General features: G+C 48.2%; 9 protein-coding genes across 9 annotated transcripts; 5 read left to right on the top strand and 4 right to left on the bottom strand.

Annotated features, from left to right (window-relative positions):
- Positions 1–42: 42 nt before the first annotated feature.
- ASPWEDRAFT_168205 (uncharacterized protein) lies at positions 43–367 on the top strand (the record flags this gene model as incomplete). Its single annotated transcript, XM_040830266.1, has 2 exons — positions 43–154; positions 213–367. The coding sequence occupies 2 exons, from the start codon at positions 43–45 to the stop codon at positions 365–367; spliced, it is 267 nt and encodes an 88-aa protein (XP_040691964.1).
- Positions 368–576: 209 nt separating this feature from the next.
- On the bottom strand, positions 577–2436 carry ASPWEDRAFT_106112 (putative flavin containing polyamine oxidase; the record flags this gene model as incomplete). Its single annotated transcript, XM_040827786.1, has 6 exons — positions 577–1592; positions 1645–1897; positions 1951–1998; positions 2057–2194; positions 2246–2276; positions 2327–2436. 6 exons carry the CDS (start codon positions 2434–2436, stop codon positions 577–579), a joined length of 1596 nt encoding a protein of 531 aa, XP_040691963.1.
- Positions 2437–2873: 437 nt separating this feature from the next.
- Positions 2874–3941, top strand: ASPWEDRAFT_35911 (methyltransferase family protein). The gene has a single exon (XM_040834330.1). The coding sequence runs from the start codon at positions 3223–3225 to the stop codon at positions 3781–3783; it is 561 nt and encodes a 186-aa protein (XP_040691962.1). The 5' UTR covers positions 2874–3222; the 3' UTR covers positions 3784–3941.
- Positions 3942–4141: 200 nt separating this feature from the next.
- Positions 4142–9488, bottom strand: ASPWEDRAFT_35910 (uncharacterized protein). The gene is made up of 3 exons (XM_040834329.1): positions 7653–9488; positions 7449–7603; positions 4142–7395 (listed from the first exon to the last, which is right to left on the bottom strand). The coding sequence occupies exons 1-3, from the start codon at positions 9223–9225 to the stop codon at positions 4204–4206; spliced, it is 4920 nt and encodes a 1639-aa protein (XP_040691961.1). The 5' UTR covers positions 9226–9488; the 3' UTR covers positions 4142–4203.
- Positions 9489–9737: 249 nt separating this feature from the next.
- ASPWEDRAFT_57064 (FAD-binding oxidoreductase) lies at positions 9738–11430 on the bottom strand (the record flags this gene model as incomplete). Its single annotated transcript, XM_040838322.1, has 5 exons — positions 9738–10012; positions 10062–10707; positions 10754–10815; positions 10862–11297; positions 11356–11430. The coding sequence occupies 5 exons, from the start codon at positions 11428–11430 to the stop codon at positions 9738–9740; spliced, it is 1494 nt and encodes a 497-aa protein (XP_040691960.1).
- Positions 11431–12514: 1084 nt separating this feature from the next.
- ASPWEDRAFT_35909 (flavin-containing monooxygenase) lies at positions 12515–14514 on the top strand. Its single transcript, XM_040834328.1, has one exon. It carries the CDS (start codon positions 12537–12539, stop codon positions 14418–14420), a length of 1884 nt encoding a protein of 627 aa, XP_040691959.1. The 5' UTR covers positions 12515–12536; the 3' UTR covers positions 14421–14514.
- A 228-nt stretch (positions 14515–14742) lies between these two features.
- Positions 14743–16790, top strand: ASPWEDRAFT_148420 (acyclic terpene utilization AtuA family protein; the record flags this gene model as incomplete). The annotated part of the gene is made up of 4 exons (XM_040829553.1): positions 14743–14794; positions 14850–15103; positions 15160–15998; positions 16045–16790. 4 exons carry the CDS (start codon positions 14743–14745, stop codon positions 16718–16720), a joined length of 1821 nt encoding a protein of 606 aa, XP_040691958.1. The 3' UTR covers positions 16721–16790.
- On the bottom strand, positions 16681–18343 carry ASPWEDRAFT_318186 (uncharacterized protein). Its single transcript, XM_040833584.1, has 7 exons — positions 18038–18343; positions 17949–17968; positions 17854–17890; positions 17715–17788; positions 17283–17662; positions 17153–17214; positions 16681–17100 (listed from the first exon to the last, which is right to left on the bottom strand). Exons 1-7 carry the CDS (start codon positions 18207–18209, stop codon positions 16784–16786), a joined length of 1062 nt encoding a protein of 353 aa, XP_040691957.1. The 5' UTR covers positions 18210–18343; the 3' UTR covers positions 16681–16783.
- A 1263-nt stretch (positions 18344–19606) lies between these two features.
- On the top strand, positions 19607–21637 carry ASPWEDRAFT_126654 (oleate hydratase). Its single transcript, XM_040829211.1, has 2 exons — positions 19607–20230; positions 20290–21637. The coding sequence occupies exons 1-2, from the start codon at positions 19683–19685 to the stop codon at positions 21353–21355; spliced, it is 1614 nt and encodes a 537-aa protein (XP_040691956.1). The 5' UTR covers positions 19607–19682; the 3' UTR covers positions 21356–21637.
- The last annotated feature ends 2 nt before the right edge of the window (positions 21638–21639 follow it).

Genomic DNA, 21639 nt, shown 5'->3' with positions numbered 1-21639 from the left:
CAAACACACTACAAACACAATAACAGCACAAGATCCTACAAAATGCTCTCCACCCCCACAGGCCGTCCCTACCGACAGCCGATTTCCCCGCCTTCCCTCAAAATCGGGCGAGTCGGACGCTGGTATCTCCCCCTGATGGCCGTCATCAGCCTCGGTATGTCCATCACCAGAATACAGTACAATCTAAGCCAGCATGTTCTAATATTTGACAGGCTTTGGAGTGGCAAACTACTACCCTGCACAATCTACACACGACGATTTCCTGGAACAGCAGCGTCTGGAAGAGAATCGGCGGTTGATGGATGCATACGGCGATAAGGATAGCTTGAAGGATGTGGAGAGGGCGATGCAGTTCTATAAGAAGTGATTGCACTGCATTTTATTCATCATATGGGTTTTTTGGGTTGCATTTTCTACGGGTGATGGATTTATCGGGAACTGGTCGGGCATGGTATGCATGGACATGGATGGTGTTTGGCGTTGGTAACTATGATTATGGTTGATTATGACAGTCTTGTATATATCATTTATTAAGTATTCTATGCTAATGCTGAGAATACAGTACTATTTTTCTATCTATTCAGAAGACGAAGTACTGCTTCCATCAATACTACTAACCGGCCACCCATTGGCAATAGTATAGTCATCGACCGGCGACGTGCCATGCAAAGGATTATAATGATCGCGTGCTCCACAAGACTCACTCCCCTCGAGATTCGCACAGCGATCCTGCAGCAGAGCAGCGACCTGCTCACCCGCATCACGCCCTTCAAACCACGCACCATGCAAGAAACCAAAGTACGGGGCGCTGGTGGCCTCACCGGCGAACCAGAGACGATCGGCGTTCGCGCGCAAATTCTGGTGCATCTCGAGCGTGGTGCCAGCGGGCCAGTTGGAGTAGCTACCGTGGGCCCAGGGTTCTTCGGTCCAGCGCGGGTAGATGAAGGCTGTTGGTTCGGGGACGTCGACGTCCGGGAACATCTCGCGGAGGACCTCGAGCATTTCCTGCTTTGTTTCTTCGTTGGACTGGCGCTCGACGCGGTATGCTTCTTCCGAGACGACGGTGACGAAGATGATGTTGGAGCCTGGGAGGAAGCCTTCTGTCGAGAGGGATTGCCAGACGGGGTAGTATCCTCTTCGGGTGGGCGAGGCGTAGAGGAAGTACTCCGTGTCTGTTGGCCAGAAGGTTTCGTCGAACTGCATGAAGATCTTGGTGTAGGTGCCCATGTTGAATTTTTCGATGGCGGTTTGTTTCCAGTGCGGCAGCTCAGGCTGGAACTTCACAGCCTCGCTCTGGAGGACACCGAGGGAAAAGGTGCAGATGGCGTAGGCGGCCGAGACGCAGCTGCCGTCGCTGTTGTGGATAGTGACACCGTTGTCATTGTACTCTACGTCGGTGATCTGCGTGTTGAGACGGAGACGGTTGTCATTTTCTTCTAGAAAGGTGGATGCTTCGCCCTTGATGATTTGCGCGTATCCACGCGGGTCCATGACGAGGTTGTTGTCTTCGCCGAATTGGTTGAAGGTGAGGTTTTCTCCAGCAGCGCCAAAGACGAACGAGCTGGTTTCGGGGGAGAAAGCATCCTCCCAGTCTGTATCGCTTATTAAATTCTGTCCAGATGAAGATGTTTACAAAACACGTACCCCATTCCCACCATTCCACGGCTTGAGCTGCCATGTCGCTCTTAGAGGGCTTCCATCCAGCCAGCGAAAGACCACTACGCGCAGTCATGTCCTGGAGGTTCTGGGTCAAGATCGTACCAGCCTCCTGTGCGGCAAGTTCATACTTGTCCTCATACTCGTCGAGGAGATGGGTATAGTCGACCGCGCCAGTCTCATTGTAGGTGCGAATCGAGCTATAATTCGAATAGTGGTTGATGAGGTCGTATTTTTTGGCCTTTTCCATCAGCCATCGCGTCACCTCAATCTGTTGAATCAGAAAAAACTCACCAAAGTCCACACTGGGTTCTCAGTGGTCTCGGATCCCACTCCTTGCAGCTGTCCGATGCATTAGTCGGATTCCAGTCTTCGCGGTGTTTATCTTACGGTTACATACCCAGTTGGCACCGAATTCAATCACGAACGGATCGCCATTCTCCTGCTTTCCGAAATTTGTTTTTCGAACACGACCTCCGATCTCGTCGCGATATTCAAGAATAACAAAATCGTGTATCGAGGCGTTGGTCAACGCTTGCTGTGCTGGTTAGTACGAGGTACGATTCAGACCGGTGGGGATATAGCTCACCGCTGCTGTGATACCGGCCATTCCGCCTCCTCTGACGCATTTGATTAGTCTTTGAAGCGGTAGAATCATATGGAAGCATACAGAATGGCGACAGTGGTGCTGTCGCATTTCGCATCGTTACTGCGAGGCTGGGCGACATAACCCGCGCAGAGCTGGACGGTGGCAGCGATGGCCGATATGGATAACTTCATTTTGGGTTAAAAATAGATGTAGAAATAGAAAGCATGAGGAGAACGAGGGAGGAAGAAGAAAGAATAAATAAAATCAGCTGTCCCCCCCATCGCCAAAGAAGCAAATATGAATAGTTACACGCGTGAGGGGTTGTAGGGGAGAATGCGAGATCCACATGATCGACATGGTTGAAAGAGTAACAGAATGCGGCAAGTCCAGGCGGAGAATAAAAGGAATTATTGATAAGAAGTCAGAAATGCAGGAATGCTAAGACTAATTTGAAATAGTCGTTTATGCTGCATGGCAGCCATGGCATCCATCGGAGCTCACCGTATCGCATCTCGTTTTCTGGTCGGAGATTGCTTCCCCTCGCGATTCATGATAAGATATGTCAAGACGAGAATAAATATACCCGAGTCTACATTTATAAAGTACAGGTCATATGTATTTTAGTGCCCTTTAAAACTCATCTATAATTTCTTTAGCTCGTGCGTTCTTCAATAGATAGTCTGGAGAACAGATGCATATATTTGCTTCAAGATGTCCGTATTGGGATAACAGTAGACAGGTAATATGTGATGCTCCATATGACATTAAGACAGCTCACATCCCGTCAACCATAAATATTGTCATCGCATCAGCCGTCTCAACCGTTCTACTATCTCTTCATCTCATCTCTTCTCAAAATGCTCGCACCATTCATCCTCCTTGTTGGCTATTGCGGGGTCCTCAGCTTGACCTCCCCCAACCCCCCTCCGAAGAATTGCTATAAAATCGATCGCATATACGTCTCCAACAATGTCGTTATGCCCTTGGCCCGTAAAATCGGCAGTCTCCTGTTCCTTTCCCAAGCCATGCTCTCCTTCCTCCGCAGTTGGGACGGCCAATCTCTTCCCCCTCAAGTCTGCCCCAATCCTTCCAATGTCAATTCGAACATTCTCTCCTGGACCCCAACAACCATTCTAGCTGTCGCAATAGCCCTCGTTGGCGCCTCGATTCGTCTTCCTGCCTACCGCACCTTGGGCCGCAACTTTACCTTTGACATCGCTCCTCCGGACCGTCTGGTGACGTCCGGGGCGTATCGCTATCTGCAACACCCCAGCTACACAGGCCAGTTTTTGGTCATTTCGGGTTGTTTTGGATTGTTCTTTCGATGGGATGGGCCGCTTGCTTGCTGGTTCAGCCCGAGTACCAGGCAGGCATTGGATGGATGGGGCCTTCCTCTGATTTTACTCGTGCTGGCCGGCACCATCTGGCAGACTTTGTGCAGGATTCAAGATGAGGAAATGATGATGAAGGAGAAGTTTGGGAAGGAGTGGGAGGAGTGGCATTCGAAGACGAGTCGGTTGATTCCTGGGTTGTTTTAGCTGTAAATATACGTGTATGATTAGTATTGATGATGCATGTTTCATTTGGATGGAGATGGTTTGGAAAAAAAGTTGTTTGGGTGGTTTTAATATTGTTATACTGGCTGTCATTATAATTGAATTGTGTTTCGGCTGTTCCAAAGACTGTTGAGTAAGGGATGGGATGTGTCAAAAGATGTTGGGAAAATTGTTGGCATAAGTTTAAGTGAGACATATCATGGGGACATCAAGTCAACGCAACCACCCACTCCAACAGCCTATCTTTTTCTACCAACACGCGAACCATATTACAATGCTCCCGATACGCCCACTTCCCATCATACCTACGCTTACTCGGTATTTTTTATGGTATAAACTGATTATCGTCATTTGAATAAAAGGGATATATAAACTCGGCTAATCTCAGACATAAAATACTGTCTACTCGTCGGAGCATGCCCAGGAGGTTTGGGTTGGCGGTTTCGACGAGTAGATCTCAATCTCCCATCCAAGCCTGTTAACCCACTCGACCGGACTCTCCTTCCACGTTTGAATCATCTCCACCACATCCTCATCCAGTTCACGGTCGGTCGAGGAGGTCTTCTCCAGGAGCACTTTGGCCAACGAAATCTTCAAAGACCCATACAGCGATGCGTGTTCGTCAATATTCGCACCACCTAGTCGAACGGCGCACGGCAACTTGTCCTCTTGGTGGACAGCCTGGACCGTATTTTTGATGTGCTCGAACTCGGGTATGAGGATAGGATTCTCTGCACAGTCCTTTACCAATGGAAGTACTCCGTTGATAAACTTCGCTCTCTGCTCTTTGGTCATCGGCTTAGGTGTGGTGGGGAGTACAAGAGTCTGCAGTTGTAGCTGGGATGGTAGAATCACAGGGTTTCGAGTGGTGGCAGGGCTGCTCTGCCAATTCTCCGTCCGTAAGGATTCGATGTCGGACACAATCGCCTCTAGCATTTGCTGTGCTTGGTCGTCTGGAGAGGTGGTGCGGTGAGAGCACAACGACGAGAGTCCGTCAATGATCAACTTGACTGAAACACAGCTTCGATTGGGCTTCGTGATGACAGTAAATGGATTTCTAGCGATTATTGCGGCTCGCTGGATGTATTCGTCGCCAAGAGCCTTTGCAGTCAGCTCACCTGTGGCTTTGCCCTTGATGGCTTGTTTGAATGCCTCATCAAGAGATGACAATGGTCGGGCGTTAGATCGACTAGACATGAACTCAAGCCAGTGCTGACCGGCGTTGGTCTCACGCCAGCCATTATTAATTTCTGAGAAGGACTTGGTGATGCGGTCCAAAGTGGAATACTTGAGATAGCCCATGGCCCAGGCACGATGCTCGCTGAGGTACGACTGGGGGAGATGATCCTTCCACTGCTTAAAGATAGTATTCGGCATATCAGGGACAGACGGTCCAAAATTGATCACATCGGTTTGGTCTAGGGTGACCTTCATCCTGGCGAGGAAAAGGTTCATCCAGCGCGTGTGTTGCTTGGTGGACTTTTGGAGTAATGGAATCAGGACGTTCTGCGTGTAGTCGGTGCGACGGTGCACAGGGAGAAGGCTGGACGCCTCGATGAGGAATATCTTAAGTAGAGGACGGTCGGTCCATCTGGAGACTGTCGGTAAGTCCCCTCCTTTCTCCGCCACATCCCAGTCTGTCGGGGTGGTTTCGTTTCCTTCATTAGTGCCTGAAACCACAGCAGCGGCGCTGAAGTATCTGTATACCTCGTCGTCATCTGTGCGGGAAATGATTTGCAGAACTCCACGCATCCCCTCTATTCGAACACTCTCATGCTCAACAGTTGTGAAAAGGGTCTTCAGAGTGTGAAGACCAGTAGCAGGAGAGATAAAGTCGGCGTCAGGGATGAGCTGAGCGAGCATCTTGACAGTCGTGATCTTGACCTTCGAGCGGGACTTCTCTTCCTCTCCTCCACTCTTGTAGGCGTTTTGGATGATGGACAGGAATTGATTGACAAACCTCTCTGCAACCTCAGGCGCAAGTCTTTCTCCCAGGCTGAGAAGTCTCAGCTGACGATGGTACGATGATTGTTCAGGGAAGTTCTCGATCACGCGCAATGCCACATCCACGGCCAGATCCGGACGGTCAGTGTACGGTAGAATCTTGATAACCTCAAAGGTGGCTGTTTGAACGATGCCATAACGGTCTGATGTCTTGGGGAGTTCAGCGAGTGTGTCAAGCAAGGAAACTGCCAGGTTACGGAGGATGTGTGCTGGGACGGTGTTTGCTGTTGATTTGAGAAGCTTTGTTGCGCTCTTGACAGCGTCTTCCTCATCGGAGTCATTTACCGATTCCACAAACTCATCATCCAGGGAGATGCGAGGGTATCTGGGGGGTCCTTCACTAGGGAATGGAGTCTCCAAGATGGCTTTGTTGTCTGCAAGTGTTTGAAGGAATAGCACAGCAGAGATAACGAGGGTTTCGCGTGTCTCAAGAGACAGAGTATGTATCAATGGTGGTTGCGACGAGGCATCAGTCTTCAAAGTCCAGGTGGCAAGGGGATCATCTCTCGAGTCCCGAAGACTGTCTGGACTGGGATCGCTGGGGTCCATGCGGTAATGCAGTACCATCTTCGGCACATCTTCCGAATCCTCAGACTCAACATTTGGTCGTGGGTTCCATGTGGACTCCGAGTCATTCCAATAAGTGGGAGCAGGAAGTCGGAGGGGTCTTATTATCCTGGCAGCCTGGTACAAACCGGCTCTGTTGGCCAGTGCAACCATCCAGTCGCGGAAGATAACGAAATTTTGCGAACTCGGCTGCAGAATATCCGCGTAATGCTTCCAGACGGACATAAACCGGTCTTGCTTGTCCTTAGTGTTACCCCCGAGAAGGAAGAGCTCGATCGCTGTTTCTAAAGAATCGACCTTGCGGTATTCTGGATCATCATCTTCGGGAACAACAGTAAGCATCACGTCTGGTGCTCCATATAGAACCTCCTTGAATCGAGCAGACACGAATGGGGCAGCCTCAGGATTTGCCCACACGAATTCTGCCCAACGCTCACTCGGAAGAAGGCAGCTAATGTCCAATCCTTTAACCCATCCCTCGCCTTGTGTAGCGATTTCCGGGTGCTCGCGTTTGCGCTCTTCCTGCCACATCGCATCACGTTGTTGAGCCAACTGATCCAAAAATCGGAGGACATATGGCCGGGACTCGAGAGAGCCAACATCATCCAACCAGGTGATAAGACCTCTCTCGCTGTCCCAGTAGAAATCCTTATCCCCAGGCAAAGCTGCCTGTTCGTAGTTCAAGATGATTGGGATCAAGGACTCGAGCAGAAATTCGCTCAATTCCGCTTCGTTTCCGAGACCGGCTTTGCGATAGGTCTGAACGCCAATCACGCGTTGCGCGACAAGATGGACAAAGAAAGTATCCGTATGCATGGTAGCTGCGTAGAAATCGAGTGGCTCATGCATCGATAGCTGGAGAATCTCCAGCAAGAGTTTGACCGTTTTGTGCGCTTTCTCTACAGCTCCACGTAGCTCGGATAGCGATTTTGGCTGACGCGAGGTTGGAAATTTAGAGCAAGACAGAACTGAAGCCGTCTCGCTTTGGAAGATATGGTCATCCATGAGTTGGACAAAAGTTTCCTATGCAAGTCAGTAAGATCCATCCAGCAATGAAAATAGGGGGAAATGCATACATGATCGCGAATATACCGTTTGCTCCATTCAACGACGTCGGAAAAGATGTCCAGAGAAGAGCTACTCCTAGCCATTTTCACGACTAATGCTGCCTTGGTCAGTCTGTCGGACGATTCTCGTCCTTTTTCAGATTCCTTTTTGGTTTCATTGATGACTACTGTCGTTAGCATCCCGTCAGGATATTCGTGGATAGGAAAACATACTTTTGTGAGTGAAGGCATAGTCCGTTTCAGCGGGACTTTCAGCCGCCCACTTAATCTTCAGTAGAGATTGAGCATCCCGATCAAGTCCCCAAGAGTACAAATCGTTCAGGTTAGGGATAACAGATATGAACTCGTCACCTCCCAGAATAGCCAACGATCGACAGAACAGCCGCTCAGAATCCGTCGCTGGTAACGTGTCGAGAATATCAAAATGCCAGATGGGGAGAAGTTTGACCTCTCTTTCCGATGGCGGAGACGAGTTGAGATCGAAATTGAGAAGCTTCGAATGGCTGCACAAAAGAGTAAGGAACGGCAGTCTTGCCTCTGGGCAAACAATATCAAGAACGGCCTTTGATGCCATGAGCAAGTCAAAGCGGGTTTTCACGGCGCCCATTGTGCGGTAGGGAGTACTGTAGAGGGCATCGACGCGTTTTCTCTCCGTGCTTTGGTGGATACATTGGGCGATGAGCGACTCAAGATCGTCGATGTGGCGTGCTGATGGCCTCGAGGGGTGGCTTGCAGAGGATAGTGATTTCATACTAGGCTCGGCGTTGTCGCTGATAGAGCCAAATTTAGCCACCGACCAGGAGGAGACAATCTCCTTTGTGAAAGATCCATCGACCCAGTACGTGCTACCAGCTAGGTATCGAGGAAGGACCTTCTTGAAGATGACCAAAATATCGTCAAATGGGATTTTGCTGTTTGAGCAAAGACCCAATATATCATCGATAAAGTCGAATGATGAGTCCTCTTCGTTGCTTCTATCCTCCGGTAATTGCTCGGTTTCCAAGGCCTGATTCAAGTCAAGATAAAACAACAAGCCTGGTGGCAGATTAGAAGGTGCATCTTTAACGTAGACAGGCGTGTACGGAGTCGAAGACCGAACGAGCGGCTTGAAGGAGCTCTTCATGATAGTCTCCCTCACGTCCACAGGAGCAGAGGCACTCCCCACTGCAATCCGCCGAAACAAATCAGTATGCAACGGTGCAGCTCGATGCAGGAACCACCAAGAGCGCGTCACTTTGGTGACGGGGAGCAACTCATGCAGAAACTCCGAGCTGCAAACTGGGTAGAGCCACAGTAATTGATTTCGAACATATTGCGGCAGAAGACGTAGCAACTCCTCAACACAGCTTGTGATGGCGTCTCGATGTTGGACATTCTTATGTGGAAGTGTGATAGCCTTGCAAAGCGATTTCTTCTCTTGCACAGACAGTCCATCAAGGATATTCTTGACACCGGTCGCACCACCCAGAACATTCCATCCGCGCGATTTCCATCCCGCACTACGGAAAATAGGGAAGAGGGCACTGATTCCTGCAGCGCGAACACCATTCGACGTGCGGTCTTGAAGCGCCTTCACCAGGAGCTGCGGCGAACGACGACACGCGATGAGCAGCCAGATCGCGTAAATCGGCGACGGAATCGCCTCTCTGTACACAGCATCGACAAGCACCTCGTTGATGGCGTTGACATTGTCGACGGTGGGGTTTGTTTGGATGAGCCCTTTGAAATGGGCGGCGATCTCAGGCCGGCTGAGGGGAATGAGGGACTTGGGCTGTACAGAGTCCATGATAATTGATATAAATGAAGAAGTTTTTTGATGATGGAATGAGATTTCAGGACAGTTCAGATATTTAAGGCGGGGTGCGTCAGTGATCGTCATAAGCAGGGTTGCTCATCGTTCAGCCGCAGTGGGTCGAGCGAGGGCTATGAAGGCACTGCTAGATAGACGAGGGTTTAGCTGGGCCAGAGCTGAAGATCATCATGACTCATTTTAGATATTGAGCTGTCATTATCATGCGGGGGCTTTTTGATGATTTTTCAATATCTTTTGTTGGTGTGTTGAGTTGATATAAAATTGTTTGTGTTTGCGGATAGCCTATGTCGTCATAGTTCGTATAGCGGGGAAAAAAGGCTGTGCCTGAAATTTCTATGCTGTACCACGGAACCATTGAAATTTAATCAATCCAAGAAATTGGTTTATTTCTGTATTCAATGCAATATTCCAGATAGATGCCCTCCTCCATAAAGACGCTTTTATCCAAATAATCAGCCATAGCTACCTTTTCTTCATTTCATCAATCATGCCGCACTCGCTTTGTACCCCCCTGGTACCTGAACCTGGAATACCCCAGTTGGGTCGTATTTTCTGGCCACGCGCAGTATGTGTTGAAGATTTTCTTCTCCGTAGCTGCGAAGTGGATTTTGGACTTTGTCTGCGTAGTTCATGTAGATGAAGCCATTGTCTTCGTTGATGGATTTGGCGTATTCGCTGACTCGGCTGATTAGCCTGTCGCCGGTGTCGCGGAAGAGGGCATCGTCGGCGCTATCATCCCAGGAAATGTAGGAGAGGTATACTATTTTATTAGCATGAAGGAAAAAAGAAAGAAGTGGAGAAGGGCTCACAGAGATGGTTCTTATCCATCCGATTCAGCGGAAGTACATTTCCACCATTCCTCTCACTGAACTCTCCAATAAGCTTAGGCAGCGGTTGCAAGAAACTAACAACGTCCCACCCCTTACTGTGTACCTTAGCCTTGACCTCCTCGACCAACTCATCCTGAACATCAAGGAGCTTCCGCAAAACCCGCTCGTCATTCCCAAAAGTCAGAGTTAACAAACGAATACGATTTCCACCGGGTGGTGCGGTCTCTTTCATCAGATCGAAGATATCGGTGAATCGAAAGGTATTTGCAACACTCGGGATTTGAAGAAACTCGCGGTATGCAGCCGGTCTCTTGACTGGCTTTGTATACTGCATTCCGCTGGCAGCTATTTTACCTAGAGTCGAGGAGTACTGCCAGATGCTGACGAGGGAGGCATGAGGGTCATCGGCGACGTTGTTTGTGAAGTTGACAAGAGCGGATATTTGCTGTGAAGTAGTTGAGAGATCATGTGCGATGATTCCTCCCCAGAGATCACCTTGCTTAAAAGTTCGGAGGTCGATCTTGGTTATAATTCCGAAGTTGTTGGATCCTCCCTTGAGCGCTCTGAAGAGGTCGGGGCTTGATTCGAGGTTTGCGTTGACGATTTCACCATTAGCCAGAACAACCTAGAACTGTTAGACGGTACTTGAGTCAATGGTAGTCAAGTCTAACCTCGTAGTTTTCTACATTGTCACACAGGAGACCATACCGAGCCGCAAAGAAAGAGAATCCTCCTGATATAGTTAGCCCATATCTCTCCCTAGGATATGGCCAACTCACCTCCCATCAGAATTCCCCCAACACCTAGAGTATCATCCCGACCTCCTGTCACCGCAACTCCATATGGCTTTAGTGTTTTATAAACCGATCCCCATCGCGCTCCGGCCATGATCGATGCAGTGGAGTTATTCTCATTGTAGATTGTCGAATTCATCCTGGACAAATCGATTGTAACTCCGTCTCGAGTCCCAGATGCACCCGCCCACGTTGCGTGACCTCCACTTCGAACAGCAAACTGGCATTGAGGGGAACCATCGTCCGTCTCGACGAGGAGCGAGACTGCTCGCGAGACATCTTCCACAGATTCAGGCTGTAAAAGACAAGCAGGATAGAGAGGCGCGTTTGTCGCGAAATGGTTATTCACCGCGGCTTCGTAGAGGGGGGAGTCAGGAAGAATGAGACGGTTGGAAAGCGGGGAATTGTAGAGGGCAGTGCACTGTTCGCCAGGTCTGTTAGCGGAGAATAAACCTCATTGGATGGATAGCTGGACATACGCAGGTTGATTTGGTGACAGGACAGACGTCCTGAAAGACGCTTAGCAGCGCGACAGCGTTCGGACAGAACTTCATTGTGACTCTGGAGACGAGACTGGAAAACAGCAGTCAGGCTGGCCATTTTGACCAGGGCACTCATTGAAATACCTAGATCGACCTGATCTGGGTCGGTCAGAGAGCATGAACAGGTGATTTGAAACCTGGGCACTAGGGGTCATGGAGAACAAAGAAGGATGAGGCTTTTGCCTGTTGTGGTTAGTGTATTGGGATGGCAAGATCCAGGGAGACGAGATCGAGTAACGATCAGCAATGCTCAACAGACGGTGAGGGCATTAGATCGCGCCGGTTCATGAGGCTGATCTGAGGATCTTATTGGTCGGGTTGTTAATCTAGCCTGATATTAGAATGATAGACCACGTTTTTGAATAGCCTCAATTTGGGGCTCAATAGACTGTATGTTTTGATGCCGTGAGATAATCTGCATATCTAAGATATATCTCCTGGGTTGTTACTATAACTTGTATTACCTAGCTACTATAGGTTTTCTATTTGTCTAGTGGTATTTACACTTTGTGAAGACCTATTCTCCCTCCGAAATACCTGCAGAAATCATGAAGGAATTCATAATTATATTGTTTCATCAGAGAAGAAATAGGAATACCAAAGTATATATGATAAAATGGAATAAAATCAGATAAAATCTATCCTTCTCATCTTCAGTAATTTTCAGGCAATGTTAGTAGTGCTCTTTAATTACCAGCTAGGCCATATAACTTCTCTCTAGGCATCTGTGCTCTATATTATGAATAGTTTACTATGCAATTATATGCAATTCTATGCATTTTATCCCAGATAATGCATTGTACAACTCATGAAGATAGCCTCCTGCGTTGTGAGATGAGACTGCACTTTTGACAGAAACCCGAGTATTGAAGTTAAATTTATCTGATATATCATATGTATGATGAGCTATCTTCTATAATTATCATATTGGAAGTTAAACCAAGCAATATCTGTCTATAATTAATTATCCTGTCATGGCACATGCAGGGTCTAATGCAGCAGTGAATTGTCATGCAGGACCCCAAAGCTCCCCTCTTCTGTTAAATGAGTCTTCCCTCCTACCTCCCCCATCGTGACACAACTTCCTTTCCTCACTCAGACAGATATCATCATTCATCATGGGCGACTACAAACCAGACGATAGTTTCCTCGAAACGAGACTCAAATACAACGAAGAACGCTCAAAACGACTTCGAACCGATGGAAACAACCAGTATCTCGACCTCTGCTCTACCGACAACCTCAAGTCCCTCCTTCGAGACCCCTGGTCTACACCAGCAACAAACGAGAATACACCCCTCCCTAAACACCATCGAGTCCTCATAGTGGGAGCAGGGTATGGTGGTCTTCTTTTCGCTGTCCGCTTGATCCAGTCTGGCGCCTTCACTGCAGATGAAATTCTCATCGTGGACTCTGCGGGGGGTTTTGGAGGAACATGGTACTGGAACCGATACCCGGGGTTGATGTGTGACACTGAGAGTTATCTGTACATGCCTTTGCTGGAGGAGACGGGATACATGCCTACGCAGAAGTACGTGCCGGGGAATGAATTGCGAGAGCATGCAGAGCGTATCGCGCAGAAATGGGGACTGGAGGGTCGAGGTGTCTTTCAAACTGCCGTGAAGAGTCTACTCTGGGATGAAGAGAACTTGATCTGGAAGGCAGATGTCCTGCAGAATGGAGGCGAGGCAATGGTCAACCTGACTGCGGATTTTGTCATCCTCGCTTCGGGGGTTGTTAATATCCCCAAAGTTCCCGATTTCCCTGGGATGGAGGAATATGACGGACACACCTTTCACACCTCGCGCTGGGATTACGATTATACATGCGGATCACCTGAAGCCCCAGAATTGACGAACCTCAAGGACAAAAGGGTGGGGATTATCGGTACCGGTGCTACGGCCATTCAGGCGATACCCCATCTTGCCCAGTGGGCTAAAGAACTCTTCGTCTTCCAGCGTACCCCTTCATCAGTCCATCGACGAGACAACCGTACCACAGACGCAGAGTGGTGGGACAAGGAGGTCAAATCCAAAGGTCCAGGATGGCAGAGACAGCGTGCGGAGAACTTTGATGCTTTCGTTTCCTCGATCATACCACCAGCAGAAGTTGACTTGGTGGATGATGGCTGGACTAAGCTATCAACTTACAATGCCCTGGTCGGGGGACCGTCGAATTTAGAGCCATCATACCTGGATACGCTACACAGCAGAGATATGGAAAGCCAAAACAGAGTGCGCCAGCGTGTCGACGACATCGTCGAAAACAAAACAACAGCTGAAGCGCTCAAACCCTGGTACTCGACCTGGTGTAAACGACCCTGCTTTCACGATGGATACCTCCAAACCTTCAACAGGGACAACATCACCCTCGTCGACACACAAGGCAAAGGCGTCAACCGCTTCACCAAGACCGGGGTAATCGTCAACCCCGACAACACAGAGTACGACCTTGACCTTATCGTCTTCAGTACCGGCTACAACATCTCCGCACGACCCAGCCCCGCCTCGCGCGCTGATATTCCAATCCTAGGCCGCAATTCAACGACCATGGATCAGAAATGGATTCGTGGAGTCGCGACCCTGCACGGCGTCGTTACTCACGATTTCCCGAACCTCTTCTTCCCGGGCACAAGTCAGGCTGGTGTCTCGCCTAACTTTGGATTTGTTCTTGATCAGCTCTCGAGTCATGTTTCGTACATAATTTCCGAAGCTATAAGGCAACAGGGTAAGAGTAAGGTTATAATTGAACCATCTTCCACGGGAGAAGAAGACTGGACGAAGCTGTGCCTCGCTCATGCCAAAGCCTTTGCAGGAATGACCAACTGCACCCCGGGATATCTTAACGCAGAGGGAGGCGGAAGTGATACCATGTGCGCTGAGGGTAAGGTGTTGAAAGGAAGAAAGGCGGTCTTTGGGGGTGGAATAGCAAAGTACCTTGAGATTATCGAGAAGTGGAGGGCGGAGGGAAATCTCGAGGGACTGGATGTTTATGCTGGATAGTCTTACCTTGGTTCCGGATACTATCTATCAGTTGCAGTCCCAGACTTTGAATTTAATAATTGGATAATCAAATACAAATCCCCTGAAATGGTCATCCCTTTCAACAATGCATCTCATACTTGGATAATGGACGCATAAAACCCCGCGGAGTTTGAAAGCCCCTCGGCCCGCGGTGTTTCGCCACCGAAACAGGAAGATCAATGAGATCAATGACAACACATGCAGCTGTCCCTCCAACTGATTTTCAGTGATATATAAAGGCATACGTACCATCGAATTGCTCTTTGAAAACTGTTCAAATATCGAATAGTTTATTGTCAATATGTCTGAACCCCGACGCCCGGTTCGCGTTGCGAATTGTTCTGGATATCATGGTACCTATCCCTCTCTCTCCATGTCCCTATAGTCAATATGGGTGCTAATTAACAGGCGACCCCGCATACGAAATGTACCGACAAGCCACCCTCGGCGACGTGGATTTTATCACAGGCGACTACCTCGCCGAAGTCAACATGGCCAACAACGCGGAGGCATACCGAGCCGGAAAACACCCAGGATACGAAGAGACAGCGTGGGAAGGGCTACAGCAGACGATTGAAGTCATCTCACAGAAGAGGATTAAGGTGATTATCAACGGGGGAGCGTTGAATCCGGGGGGCTTAGCGGAGAGAGTTAAGGGATTGGTTTGTTCTCCTCTTCTTTCTGGGGTGTGTATGTGTGTATGATGCTGATTTGGTAGGTTCGTGAGAAAAGGCTCGAGGTCAAGGTTGCGTATTTATCCGGCGACGATGTGTATGATCAAGTCGGTCCGAGTATGCCTCAGACACGAGAGGGACTGCATCATCTCGACGCGGATTATCAGGCGGTTACTTCATCGACACTGACATATGCGTTTCTCAACAAATCCGAGCCTGTCCCTATGGTCTCAGCACACGCATATCTCGGTGCAAGAGGCATTGTCGCAGGCCTACACCACGGCGCAGACATCATCATCTGCGGCAGAGTAGCAGACGCCAGCCCCGTTATGGCCGCTGCCTGGTTCTGGCATTCTTGGAGCGATACGGATTATGATCGTCTCGCTGGATCGCTAGTTGCAGGACATCTGATTGAATGTTCTGCGTATGTGACTGGCGGCAACTTCGCCGGGTTCACGGGGTATCCGGTGGAAAAGTTCATCGAGCCTGGGTTTCCGATTGCCGAGATCGAGTCCGATGGGAGTTGTATTGTGACAAAGCACGAGGGGACGGGGGGAATGGTGACGGTGGATACAGTGCGGTGTCAGTTTCTGTATGAGTTGCAGGGCAGTGTATATCTGAACAGTGATGTTGCTGCTCATCTCGATGATATTGTCGTTGGGGATGTCGGGAGGGATAGAGTGCGCGTCCATGGCATCAAAGGCTCTCCTCCACCGGAAACGACAAAACTGGCTGTTTTCTATCCCGGTGGATATGAAGGGCAGTTACTGCTTAATGCAACTGGATATGGAACAGCGCAGAAGTGGGATCTGATCGAGAAGCAAATCCGTCATTTTCTGCCTGAGAAGGTGTTGGATAATCTGGAGACACTGGAGTTTCAACGGTATGTCTACTCTTATTCAAAGAAATCAAGATAGCTGATCGCATAGAATCGGAGTCCCTGCATCGAATCCCATCTACCAGGCCAGCAGCACGACGTATCTGCGCATCTTCATGACTGCCCCGTCGCCGCAGGATATCCTGGCTGTATCGATGGCGTTGAAGAACATCTCCTTGAAGCATTTCTCTGGCTTCCATTCCTCTCTTGACCAAAGAACTGCTATCCCTCGTCCATTTCTGGCGTATTATCCCGCCATCATCAAACAGGCTGATCTGGACGAAAAGATCCACATCCTCGACGGTTCATCTTCATCTTCATCCTTCCCAACAGGCCATCCACCAAAATACTCCCCGTTACAGCCACGAGCAAACTACGATCCTACTCAGCCACCATCCCCATTCTCATTTCCTCAGAATACTCGCCTAGGAGACATCGCCCTCGCCCGATCTGGCGACAAAGGCGGAAACCTCAACGTCGGCATCTTCCCTATCGACTCATCCCACTGGTCCTGGCTGCGCTCGTACATGACGCGTGATAGAATGAAGACACTCCTTGGCACGGACTGGGACGAGTCGTTTTTCATCGAACGGGTAGAGTTTCCGAATATCCAGGCGGTGCATTTCGTGGTGTATGGAATTCTGGGCCGGGGGGTGAGTAGTTCGAGTCGGTTGGACGGGTTTGGGAAGGGGTTTGCGGATTATTTACGGGATAAGATGATAGATTAGAAGGTGTGTGTATATTTCCGCTCTGATATAATAAACAGAGGAAGAATATACATTGGATATTTGTCACCCCAACCTTCCACCTGCCATGTAGGCTCTTGACTCCTCACTGTCCTCTACCAATGGCGAAGGGAGCCCAGAATTCTCGACGTCCATATGGCGCTGATGATACGCAGGTCGAATTTTAAAACGACTTTGCCCTGTTGTGGTTTTCTGTTCAGGAGAGTCGAATCGTTGAGACTCATCGGTGCTGGAAAGCCTAAAGACTCTGCGCAAAATCGGCGAGTGAAAGTTGACCAGCGCTTTCAGCGAAGGAATGCACGAGATGAAGATAAAAAGACAAACTTCCACAGCGGACCAGTTCAATGGGGCAACGAGGTTCCCTGGTGGCTCGGTCAATTAGAGGGACAAAGTTTTTATTGCGATACAACGAACAGGTAAAATCATTCTGAAGCTCTTCCAGGTACGTACAACGGATAATACTTGTCGCGCAGACTCTGGGAAGGTGTCAATGTGTAGTTGGAGATGGATAAATGGGGTAAAGGTAAGGGGGAGAGAGGCTTACAGCAGCCCAAGCGCAAACATGAGAATCAACCCTGCTTTCTTCCAAGATTCAAGGTTGAGTTTCAGCAATATTGGGATTGGCAGCGCAAATATAACAAGATCCGTAACCAACCTTGTGGCAAAAGAGACGTAGTAAAAGACCAGAAGGCTGAAACATCGCCCTTGTACTTTATCCCCAGCATCCCAAAACTTTCGTATAGGAGAGCAGTGGAAGATCACAACGGCTATCTCTTCAATGAATTGGCAGACGATAAATACCAGTATTATCATAGAGGCCCGGGCGACATAGGTTGCTCGAAACAATCTCATGTATAGTAGACAGAACGATGCTTTGATAACGGCCAGGGAGATCAGATAGACAAAAAGAGTCACAAAGTTGAGCTATGGAGTGTTGGTTCAATATCGCTAGCAAACTAGTTAGAAGTTTTCATACCTTCAGCAATGTAACCATTGCCAACGTGTCTGCTTCAGCAAAGGTCATATGCCGGCCATAGCCATATCTGGTCACTGTAGATGGTCAGAAGAATGAGCCATAATACTTATATAGCCCAAAGAAACGAAAGGAATCTTACTCCACATGGAAATAAAACATAATATAAATGCAAAGCCCTGCAAACATTGCTTTCTTTCAGTAAACGTTATACAGAAATAGCCCAGCGCACCATACCCAGCTAACAACGCAAAGGGCTAGAAAAAAAAAAAAACAAAATGTCAGTGATTTTCTGTAGTTTAAACAACGTAGAAAGGATTCCTGACCGCCATCAATTCTCAGGCCATTCAGATACCTCATCTCCACAAACCCCCGTATTGATAATCCACATGAGGTGATGACTATCAGGATTGTGTTACAGATGATGACTTCCCCGACTTTAGACTGCTCAAGTAGAACCGAGCCTGAGGCAGGAACCTCTGCCTTATCTATGGCCATCACTTCCTGAAGCCTCCGTTGAAAGTGGGTGGAATAAGGCTATGCATATTCCGGAAAGCACAGCGCACATTTACTCGACATTGAATGGATTTTTGAGCATATTCTTCTTCTAACGACGTTGAATCTTGAAAACTTAATCACATTACTAACCTAAGTTATCTGAGAGAAAATTGATAAAGAAAGCGCCGTAATATACTCATGTAACTATGATGTCATTACCTAAGCCTCAATTCCTTATCTAGCGAAACCCCAGGATATGACGTATCGTGTTCCTATTTAGAGCCACTTATACCCACGGTACTTGGTACCTTGTCATCTTGGTCTCTGTATATTAAGAGAAGGGACTTTCCTTGCGTATAGAATTCAATTTATCAATTCTACACTGGACCATCTCCATGATATTCATCATCTCTCAGCCCTCAGGTAAATCCTAATATTGATCCAGTCTCGCTGTCAATAACTTATACCTCTTAGTTTATCTGCCTTTGACGCCCTTGCTATGGCTTATTCGAATCTGTGGGTTGGTATATAGAATGAGTCTGTTTTTGAGTCTTGTGCTTGGAGGAGAGTGGATACCAGCACGGGATGGCTTGTATTAGCAAATTATAAGAATACACAGCAGCCACTGATATGTTCTTGTTTAATCAGGGCTGTTTTATGGTTTGCTTCCGTAGGGGCTGTTGTAAGAGGTGTGTCGCCTTGACCAGAGCCAATCACGATAGGGTAATATGAAGCGTCGTTGTCATTTTCTGATTTAGTAGGTGTTTTGAGGGTTTGGTGTTGAATTCAGTACAGATACACTATAGAAGGGGACAAGTCAATAATAATTAAAATACCACTAGACTGAAAAAGGCGTCCAAACTCTTCAAGTGATCTTTACTAGTCATTTGATGTTAACCGCTTGACACGAACCAGGTCCCATCGGTTGAGTTTGCCACCACCCATGTTAGAGTCTAGGGATAATGATGATCTCAAATATTTTGATATGCTCTAATCTAGCTTTGTTTTCACATTTCTTGATTCCTCTACTTTTCACTTGTTCATCGTACTTTTTATCACTATTCCTATTAGAAAAATGTTCTTCATTAAATAGCCATTCTAATCGCAGTCCCATAGTATTAAAAATAATTTCTAGCGAAGCAATAGATCCCATCTCCCGTTTTATAGCCATTCCATGGATGGGTGATCACCTGCCTTGGATGATGCGTCTAGATCTGTATCTTAGAACTTAATGTACTACCACCAAGTAATTGAGATATATTAGTTCTGAAGGCCAAGACAATCTACTGGCTGGGATATTCTGTACTGCTAATTATGATATCAATGGCAAATCTGAGTATACGAATGTTGTGATCAAATAATAAATTGATCAAGTGGGAACACAGGCCTAATCACACCTGCAGTATGCTACATACCACTTAATTTTCTTTTATATAGCTCTCACTCAAACAACCTAAGAAAACGATACCGAAGATGACTCATAAGGGAATATCTCATTTGCGCAACCCAGATGATGTACAGGCGTGGCTCATCGGCAGTGGCATTGCGTCTCTTGCGGCAGCAGTCCATCTGATCAAGGATGCCGATGTCCCTGCCAAGAACATCCACATCCTTGATATACACCTGAGCTCGGGCGGGGGCATGCAGAATGCCGGTGATGCAGAGAATGGCTACGTCCTCCGCACCGGCTGCCTTCCGTATTTCCACGGTGCATGCGTGGAAGACCTTCTATCCCGGGTTCCAAATGTCGCGAGGCCAGGATATACCTTACTGGACTCTATCCAAGAATTAGAGCGCTATGGCGAGCCAAACCAGGGGAAAGTGTCCACTCGTCTGCTGAAACACTCCGAGTCCGGACCTCAGCGGGTTGAAGAAGAGCGATTCCATCTAGGACCGGAACAGCGACTCAGCCTCATCGAATTCATGATGGAGAGTGATGGGACGCTCACTGGAAAGAGCATCGAAGATGTTTTTGCCATGTCCTTTTTCAGTTCGAACTTTTGGAAACTGTGGTCAACCACGTGAGGAGATACCGCCAGATATCAAAGGAGAACTAAGATGACTGATTGATGCTGTCTAGGTTCGTCTTGAAGCCAGAGCACAGCGCGGTCGAGTTCCGGAGACATCTCGCCAAATACCTGGAGGAGATTCAAGACCTCAATAACGTCGATGCGCTGGATCGAATGCACTACACCCTCTATGAATCGGTCATTGCGCCGATCACGACCTTTCTGGAGAAGGAAGGGGTGGACTTCCGATTCAATGCCAGTGTTACCGATATCAAGATGTATCCAGAGGGTGGTCCAACGACCGTCTCTGAAATTGAACTGTTGGAGGATGGCGAGCCCTCCCTGATCACCGTCGACCCGGTCGACATTGTCATTGCGACTCTGGGGTCGATGAGTGCTGGGTCTGTGGTTGGGTCCAATGAATCCCCCCCACCCCGTGCACCCTCTGACCCTAACGAGATCTTGACGGGTGACTGGGAGTTGTGGACCAAATTGTCCGGCAAATCCATCCGATTTGGGGACCCGTCGACTTTCTGTTCTCACATTGATGAGTCCAAGATTGAATCTTTCACCGTCACTCTTCGTGACACTCAATTCTTCGAGGTGTACGAGAAGGTTACTCAAAATCAAGCCGGAGTTGGAGCGTTGGTGTCTTTCATCGACAGCAATTGGACTCTAAGCATCAGTGTTCCTAACCAGCCTCTGTTTACAGAGCAGCCATTTGGAGTGTATGTGGTTTGGGGATACGGCATGACCCCTGAAAAGGAAGGAAACTATGTGAAGAAAACAATGCTGGAGTGCTCTGGTGAGGAAATTCTGACTGAATTGCTGCACCATCTCAATGCTCCAACGGACCAGATCCTTGCTGCATCAACCACCATCCCACTCGTCTTCCCACTGGGAACATCGCCATTGTTGAAGAGAGCTTACCATGATCGCCCAGAGGTGGTTCCCCATCATGCCACCAACATAGCACTCGTGGGTCAATTTTCAGAAATCCCGGACGACACCACCTTCAGCATGGAGTATAGCGTTCGTGGTGCTCAGATGGCCGTGTATAACTTGATGGGATTGTCGAATAAGCCAGCCAAGGTTAGGAGGAACATTCTTTTGGAGGCTTTAAAGGTCTTGATTTGATGATAGTGGCTGGAAGCCTTTTGTTCTATTATTCCTGACTATTATTTTGGCCGTCTCTGCAACCATTCTTTAGTTTCCCCTACTTCATGCCACGATATTTGTGTTATGACACTGTTATTACTGTCTCGTCCTCGTCGGCAATCAGTTAATTTCCAATATTTCCAAGGGGGAAGGGTTGGAGGGTTCATTAACAAAAGTGATGAACTGATGATGTTAACTTTTGTTCGTGTCCGGACCTAGTTCAATATTCAGAATGGCAAATTGATTCTATCTATGAACCGCAT

The sequence above is a fragment of the Aspergillus wentii genome (genome assembly GCF_001890725.1).
Source record: "Aspergillus wentii DTO 134E9 unplaced genomic scaffold ASPWEscaffold_2, whole genome shotgun sequence".
In the NCBI taxonomy this organism is placed as follows: Eukaryota; Fungi; Ascomycota; class Eurotiomycetes; order Eurotiales; family Aspergillaceae; genus Aspergillus; species Aspergillus wentii.
This window is presented reverse-complemented; position numbering and strand designations above follow the sequence as displayed.

Bases quoted from the DNA above. Each gene is read 5' to 3' on its own strand.
- ASPWEDRAFT_35909 (XM_040834328.1), top strand. From the start codon at position 12,537: ATGGGCGACTACAAACCAGACGATAGTTTCCTCGAAACGAGACTCAAA.
- ASPWEDRAFT_126654 (XM_040829211.1), top strand. From the start codon at position 19,683: ATGACTCATAAGGGAATATCTCATTTGCGCAACCCAGATGATGTACAG. The intron at 20,231-20,289 runs GTGAGGAGATAC...GATGCTGTCTAG, and splicing joins TGGAAACTGTGGTCAACCAC to GTTCGTCTTGAAGCCAGAGC.
- ASPWEDRAFT_35911 (XM_040834330.1), top strand. From the start codon at position 3,223: ATGCCCTTGGCCCGTAAAATCGGCAGTCTCCTGTTCCTTTCCCAAGCC.
- ASPWEDRAFT_318186 (XM_040833584.1), bottom strand. From the start codon at position 18,209: ATGGCCATAGATAAGGCAGAGGTTCCTGCCTCAGGCTCGGTTCTACTT. The intron at 17,663-17,714 runs GTATGAAAACTT...AACACTCCATAG, and splicing joins CAATGGTTACATTGCTGAAG to CTCAACTTTGTGACTCTTTT. The intron at 17,215-17,282 runs GTAAGCCTCTCT...ACACCTTCCCAG, and splicing joins ATGTTTGCGCTTGGGCTGCT to AGTCTGCGCGACAAGTATTA.
- ASPWEDRAFT_35910 (XM_040834329.1), bottom strand. From the start codon at position 9,225: ATGGACTCTGTACAGCCCAAGTCCCTCATTCCCCTCAGCCGGCCTGAG. The intron at 7,604-7,652 runs GTATGTTTTCCT...TAACGACAGTAG, and splicing joins CTATGCCTTCACTCACAAAA to TCATCAATGAAACCAAAAAG. The intron at 7,396-7,448 runs GTATGCATTTCC...TGACTTGCATAG, and splicing joins AACGGTATATTCGCGATCAT to GAAACTTTTGTCCAACTCAT.